At 36.7% G+C, this 7788-nt stretch overlaps 1 protein-coding gene and 1 long non-coding RNA gene across 2 annotated transcripts; both read right to left on the minus strand.

The window, feature by feature from the left end:
- Positions 1-352: 352 nt before the first annotated feature.
- LOC115926026 lies at positions 353-3926 on the minus strand. Its single transcript, XM_030990285.1, has 3 exons — positions 3923-3926; positions 2430-2547; positions 353-1142 (listed from the first exon to the last, which is right to left on the minus strand). Exons 1-3 carry the CDS (start codon positions 3924-3926, stop codon positions 884-886), a joined length of 381 nt encoding a protein of 126 aa, XP_030846145.1. The 3' UTR covers positions 353-883.
- Positions 3927-4977: 1051 nt separating this feature from the next.
- Positions 4978-6043, minus strand: LOC115926179. The gene is made up of 2 exons (XR_004065005.1): positions 5708-6043; positions 4978-5040 (listed from the first exon to the last, which is right to left on the minus strand). It is a non-coding gene; the product is annotated as an uncharacterized LOC115926179 (long non-coding RNA).
- Positions 6044-7788: the final 1745 nt, after the last annotated feature.

The following is a 7788-nucleotide window of genomic DNA, read 5'->3' on the forward strand; positions in this document are numbered from 1 at the left end:
AACGAGAGTAAAGGGGCCGTGAGGGGAACAAATTAAAGTATTGTGCACACACTATGAACATGACAGACAATGAAAGCGGACAAAATATACAGTTCCTCAGGAAAACAAAGGAACATCCCTTCACTGCTATTATGTAAAAATGTGTAGAACAGGTGAATATGCATGTGACACCTGTTCTACACATTTTTACATAATAGCAGTGAAGGGCTGTCCCTTTGTCTACCTGAGGAACTGTATATTTTGTCCGCTTTCATTGTCTGTCATGTTCATAGTGACAGAGAGGTGAAGAAAATAAATAGAGAGACAGAGAGGGAATGACGGGACGGATACATAAAGACAGATAGAGAGAGAGAAAGATAGAAACCCGAAAGCTTGCCCGAGACTTGCCCAACATAGCACCAAGGTATGTATGCACCCAGGCCTGCTTGCACCATGGATTCCAGGTATTGTAGTCCATTCATTAAAAACAGGTTATTAGAATAACTCGTCTCTAGGTGCCCAGGAAAGAAACATCCATAAATCTGAACATGTTAGTTAAGCTGTCTACTGTGTCAAGACAATTTACTCTGACGTATTTCCACAGTACCCTCGATCCGTGGATTGTGTAACGTAGACAAACAGGTGTCGTGAAAAACCTTTCATCTAAAAATTCCATTTAAGAAATCCAAAAACCGCATTAGCTCTCAAATCTATTAGACACACCATCTGTTCCGACAGATTCCGTGTAGAAGCATAATGGATTCTTTTTTCACATGCAGAGAGTCCTTTATTTTTAGCTGTGGAAGGTTGGCATGTAAGTATATCATATTGCACATACATTATCACACCCAAGCCTCTGTTTTAATTTCTTCCACTACTTCAAGTGAGTTGCTAGCTATTACGACTATTCGATATATTTTGCTAGATCTCCAACATCTATCTCCTGAAGAATAGTCTTCAGTTGAGCCATATCACCACCAGTCCTTGTTTTCCACTGTGCCAAGCAAGACCTAGTAGCTCTCTGGTAGTCATTGGAAACTCGAAGTAGGATCTTGTCAGCTTCGTAGTATTCGATGCCAAGATGTGTGCATAGCGATGTGTATTTCTCAGCAGGCATGCGTTTCGACAGCCTGTCTAATATTGCATCTGATTGGAGATCAAACCTGAGGAATGAAACGATTAATACGATCTTTGCAAGTCGGTGGTGTAACTTCATAGTCAAAGATATGTCGCATGATGATGATCATGATATTAATAATGATAATAATAATATGATCATAATAATAATGTTAAAGAATGTTCACTTATAGTCAACTCATCAGCTGCAATACTATTAACACTTCCTGGGGCCCTGCTTTTATTATTACCTAGCAATCGCCAGGTACTCATTTACACCTGGGTGGAGAGTGGCAAATGTGAATAAATGGCTTGTCAAAGAACCTTTGTGACGTGGTAGGATTCCAACCATCAATCCCTGGATTAAGAGGCAAGTTAATGAATAAGTGTACCACGAAACCTCCTGATTGTTAGTGGACTCGGAGGCGACCATAACCGCCTATTCTGCACACTTTAAGGAATGGTATCCACAAAATATGCCTTCTTGCGTAATAAAATACAAAACGGGTACAGGAAGGGCCAATAAATGTAATATTAGGGACTTTTAGATTCGCACGAAGACAATGGGGATTGCTACGATCGACGTCCTTTTAATGCACTGCCTTGAATGGACGTCACACGTATCAGACCACGCAAATCTAAAAGTCCCTATTATCTTTTAGCGTACTAAGTACACATCTACAAAAGGTATCCTGCTTTCACAAAGCGGGTACTTACGAATTCACTTCTGTGTTTTAATCGTGAACAGGTTACCCTTTTTAGCACTTACATGCTATTGGAAAATAAAGGTAAATATAATACTCATTTGTTCGTGAACTTCCCTGGAAATTAACCTTTTTCTATATCTGATTTGAAGTATGTAATTTTGGGATCACTTCTGGAAATGTTGATAACTTGAATAACTCCGCCATATAGCGAGAGAAATACATCTCTATTAGTATTAAAGTTAAAAGAAGACCTTGTTCATAACCCATTTTATGTATCATTTAAATTGAGTCTTGATATTACAATGTGAAAGAAAGTGTGTGAAAGCAATTGGGAAAGGTTGATCTACCAATTGGTGCATACTTTGGGGTTTAAGAATGATACAAATCTAACGAAATTAAAGAATTCTTGGTGAATATATCATGCACTCAAGACAAAAGATCCGAAACTTTCTGTTACTTCTAGTAATATTTCAAATAAAAGGGCATTTGGAGAGCAATCTATTTCAGGCGACATTTCTATGAAATTCTTCCGAACTGACGTACACAGATTAAGAAAGCTCACAAAGTGCTTTTTATTTTCACCAGAACTCAGCCTACTCTTTCAAATATATTATAGATCGTACATACCCTGATTGCGTTGACACCTCTGCTGCTTGTAAACTGGCATGCATGGGAAGGGATGCTCCTCCTGCTGCTGCTATTGTTTCCACTGTTGGTGTTGCTGGCGCTCTTGTTTTTGTTGTAGCTGCATAAATTTATATTTAAAAAAAGAAAACTGTTTATAAATATGTTAATTCATTTAAAGTCAGGTCAATTTTTGTTAATGTTTTAGGCTGGTTTTAAAACAATTGTTGCATAGAACTTAAAAGACTATTATTGATAATTGTTACTGTTTTATAGATACTTTTTTCTTCTATTATTGGAGAAGTTGAGATACTGCTCTCTTCCCAATGCCTCATCTAAGTGTATAAATATATGAATAACTATATCCTGTTTAAACTGGCACTACTCCATTTGAGAAACACTCATGTCGAGATTACTTCTATACTTGTGTCATGATATCGAATAGTAGAGTATTAACTGTTGAAGAAGTAAAATGTGTCACATGACACATACATATTGAACTTTGAATGAATGTATCCGTTTATGATAATGTTTGAAATACCCTGTACCTCAATTAAATTTACTTTATATGCCTTATTCATCATATTCGGTATTCAGTCATTCATCATGGGTTTTACGCGAAGGCTAATGCGGAATTTATCTCGTGTTATGCTTATAAAGATTATTTATGCTAAATAATTATGTATGTAAATATTATGCTTTGCTCGTCATAACTTAGATTTTTCGGGGGGGGGGGTATTGTTCTTCCATTTTTTCTTCATTATATGACCAAAATAAAGTATGATTTATACATTTCTATTTTTCATAGGACCCCATTAGAATAAGCTAATTAACAGCATTAAAAGCCTATCCAGTCAACACATATATTTCCTTTTTTAAACATTATGATCGTCAATAGCTTCAAATTAAGGTGAAATTCATGTTGAATAGTATCCGCAACGTTAAAGATTGCTTTAATGCTGTTACATGTGAGTAACTTATGAACTCATTCATTTTGTTGAACAAATTTTAAACGGGGATCGAAAGTTACTTCAAATGAAACAAGTACATTATTCAGATTTGTCGGTCGTAATTTTTCTCAGAAGTCAACCAAGTTCCACAAAACATTGTCTTCAAATCACGTAATTATTAGTCTTTTAGACTGTTAGATCAAAGTGTGTAGCTTGTGGTCCCTCCATCATACATACCATCATATTTCAAGTCGAAATGAATCGGGGTAGGGTTAAAGGTAGACTCTGTTTGATCCAAGGTGAATTCGAGAAACCTTTGGCTTTCCCCCGACTCGAGTGGCTCCACTTCAAAGGAGAATTGTTTACTTTGAACGAGTTTCATTTCCCTTTTACCTAGTATCTATTTTAAAAGAAGAAGAAATTCAAGTAAATCTGAGTTCATTTTCTCATTAAAAACAACTTAAAAAGCATAACCTGAAGTTAAAACACTACCACACACTCTAAAATGAAACAAGAATATTTGTAAATGTTATATAAATCACATACTCATGACTAGGTATATAAGGGAAAATAAAAAGGTGAAAAAGAGATAGTTCAAGTTCAAGTTTTATTTCCACATCTGACTTTAAAAAACATAAATACAATTTAAATGCATATATACAATAACAAACTCTAGAGATAGAGAGGGGAGATGTGCTGAATTATTAGTTCTGTGAATTAAAGTAGTTGTCGGTAGTAAGTGACATACACTTTCTTATTCAAAAAAATCATAGATTATAAGATTTCATGTGGGTGCGTGTGTGGTTGGCTGCTGTGCACAGGCGCGTACGCAGGGGGGGGGGGCGTTGGGGTCGAACCCCCCTCAATTTTTGTGTGTGTGTGTGTGTGTTTTGAAGAAGAAAAAAAACCGTCATTTTTTTCTTCGAATTAAAACAAAAAACAAAAAAACCTTACCCCCCCCCCCCCAACGGAACGAAATGTCGATCGGCCAATTTTTCACATTTCGGGACAAAAAAAAATGTGTTCTTATCCCCCCCCCCCTTTTTTTTTATTCAGCTGCTGGGTAAGTCGTTGCGATATTTTTTGGACCCCCCCCCCCAAAAAAAATAAAAAAAATAAAAATAAAATAAAAAAATGCCCTCTTAAAGTCGTTGCGAAATTTTCGGCGCGATTTTTAAATTTTAACCCCCCCCCCTTCGAGAAAAAAATCCTGAGTACGCGCCTGGCTGTGCATATGCATGTATTACCGTAACCCAGAGAGAGAGAGAAAGAGAGGGGGGGTATATTAAATTAAACTAGAACTGCAATCGTATTATAAGTATATCCATGCAATGACGCCCGGGCTTCTACGTGACAGACTAAAGAGCATCTCTCGCACTATCTAGAGCAATTTGTAAGAAATCTGTAGCATCAAGGATGGTTGAGATGGGAAGGCCGAAAGAAAGGCCTTAAAAAAAAAAGCCTAGAAAGACAAAATGGCGCCTGGACGGTTCGTGTGGCTGCCTCCGTTTACAACTAGCAAACCGAGGAGTTTCGACAATTACACAAACACCCTAAAGTTGTTATTCACAAGATTGAAATGACGAGGTACGAAGATTCAGTTAAAGTTCACGAACTGTCGTTTATTCACTGGTCGTATGGTCACCCAACCTTCAGATAACAATCTGTAACACAACAGAAAGAGAAACAAACTACATAATGTTCATACTTATGAGACACTACAACAATGCATGTGCATATATATCATATCAAAATAGCTTAACAAAGTGATTGAACCTACATATAACTTAAACTGACTACATGTATGCACTCCAAAACTGTCTCTTTGTTTTATAAGCAACAAGTTATAAACCTTGGCTAGACAATGAAAATATGAGTCAACTTGCATGTATGTAATTAACTAATTACGCAGTCTATTTACATATATATGCTGCAACAAAACAACTACAAGTATAAAGAATAATATCCTACTAGATAAGAAAGTACCTGTCTTAAAATACATTATAATACATTATAATGCAGTCACCACCATCTCAGTGGCACTGTAACAAACATGCATAGAGAGCTGAAGAAAGGGATAGAGAGGGAGAGAGAGAGAGAGAGAGGGGTGGATAGCGATACAGAGAAGAGAGAGAGAGAGAGAGAGAGTACAGTACAATGCACGCATCTCCTAAGTACACTGGAAGAGCACACACATAACTTTCCTTGCCCTTCAAGTTCCAAACTATATATAACAAACAAGAAAGATGTCTAATATTCTCTCCTAAGCTTACATTACTTCATAAAACAATTCAACATTAACTACCACTATTATATTAAGTGAGTTCTTACCAATTCGGGTCTGTAAAATGCTCCACAATCACTGGAAATCAAACTTTTGAAGACGGTTGCAACTAGCAACTTCACTGTTGAGACATTCACTTGAACACTGATGATATACTGCCTCTACACATAATATGCGATACATCTACAACACAAGTGCCTAAACACAGAATGCATACCCATACATTGTATGCAAAGTACTTTCATTTAGCACTATAAAACAAGGGAGCTTCTGTTATATAAGACAAGGGGGCTTTTGTTGACCTAAGATAACAGCAGTACAGGCCTAATACATTGACATTGGTAGTCTATGAATTCAGACTGAGTTAACTAGTCTTCAATACTAGACCTTATTTAACGAAATCTTGTAACAATCCTCACTACACACTGCTGTAGTGACGTGGCTTGAGGGATTTCGGTGAACTAAGATTCAAGTGACCTTGATTGGATGCCGGAGATTATGCCTACGATGTTTGAAAGAAATTGGGATCGAGGAAGGGACCTAGATTTTGGAAATGATGAGCATAGCAAATACATTTAAGGGATACAATGAGAACATTTGAAATGACACAAATGAAAGTGACAGCCAGTTGTTAATACTATTGCAGCTGATAACTGCCACTTTCGAGTCGGGGTACATTTGTGGAGTTTAAAAGAGTAATATTTTTCACAAGAATCGCTGTTACTCATATGGTTGATACTCTCAATGTAATATACATTGTCATGTTAGGGTCATGTAGTAGGTGAGAATGTGTTTTTATTGATACAATATTTTGTCAATATGAAATTAATCATCAATTATATTCTATCAGCTTTGAAATTTTTCTAAGGACAACATAAGTCAGAGTTGATATATTTCCCGCAGTTCGGTTGTTTCCTTGTACTTGCTGTTGTTCTGCAATTGCAACTTTAGGCATCAACAGGTAATTATTGACACATGGTCATGCTTTAAATTGGTTTGATAAAACAGCTCACAAGTATCATTTTTTCAGCTAAAACTGATTCGTCCTTAAAATGATTTTGTTTTTGTAAAATCAAAATCAGTTCTTGTTGATAAAACACCCGTTTTTTAAATGGCGTCTAAAGTGCCTCCCTTGACATATTGTCAAAAACCGGGTTTAGGATGTCTTGCTATTTACGCCGCCCAGAGTATACATGCACGATTTCAAGGGAAAAAAATATTTGAAAGGGGGCAAAAAGCCTCCTGAAAGATGACGTCATAGCCAATACGTGTTATAATCGTGTTCACATTTTCTGCCCGAACAAATACCGTATTTGGTATCATTTAAAAAGGCAGTTCATTGCGGTCAGTTTGACACCAATGCTTTGCATGTAATGTATTGCAAGCATTATTAACGGGGTATAATGTTTTGCATAGTAAAAACATATGGCCGTTACTTTACGATGACGTCATCAAATTATAACATATTTGGCAGACAGTTGTCAAGGGTAAGAATACATATCTGTCTCCTGAGTTTCATTGACGTAGGTATAAAGATCGCCATCTTATAGCAAGTTGAAGTTATTTTGCAATTTTCTTGACAAATCACTGCGAATTTGGATGGCAATTTCCTTTAAGTCGGTGAATGTAAGGGTGTATAGTACTTAGCTTGAAAGGGCATATCTTGAAGTATCTAAATCAACAAAAGTACGGGTGTGGCCAAACACGATGGAGCTACGGCCACAGAAAGAAAGCTACATGTATTATTTTTAAGACCGTCAATGCTACTGGGCCAGAAGGGATTAGAACACACAGCGAGGGCACTGACAGGTGGCTATCGCATTAACTCAGCTCTCAACTAACATAAGAAAAAGAGAATCATAGGGGACCAACAGGCACCGATTGGGGAAGTTTTCTATATAGAGGGAGCAAGTAGCTACAAGTAGGACAGTGGGGCCTTAACTTTAGAGGACGCTATTTTTGTTATGCGTAACTACATGTGAGTAAAATTATAGATGGCAATGTGCAATGATAAGATGAAAATAGTGTACGAATTTGAGACAAAACTGAATCAATATAATAAAGTTATGGCAATTGATGGGTTTTAGGTGTAAGTTTTTTTTAAAGAAGATTTTTAAAGGATTCCATT

This window comes from Strongylocentrotus purpuratus, unplaced genomic scaffold (assembly GCF_000002235.5).
Source record: "Strongylocentrotus purpuratus isolate Spur 01 unplaced genomic scaffold, Spur_5.0 spur5_contig_844, whole genome shotgun sequence".
In the NCBI taxonomy this organism is placed as follows: domain Eukaryota; kingdom Metazoa; phylum Echinodermata; class Echinoidea; order Camarodonta; family Strongylocentrotidae; genus Strongylocentrotus; species Strongylocentrotus purpuratus.

Excerpts from the sequence above, each read along its gene's own strand:
- LOC115926026 (XM_030990285.1), bottom strand. Across the intron at positions 1,143-2,429 it reads GAGGTGTCAACGCAATCAGG|GTTTGATCTCCAATCAGATG; the intron begins GTATGTACGATC and ends TTCATTCCTCAG.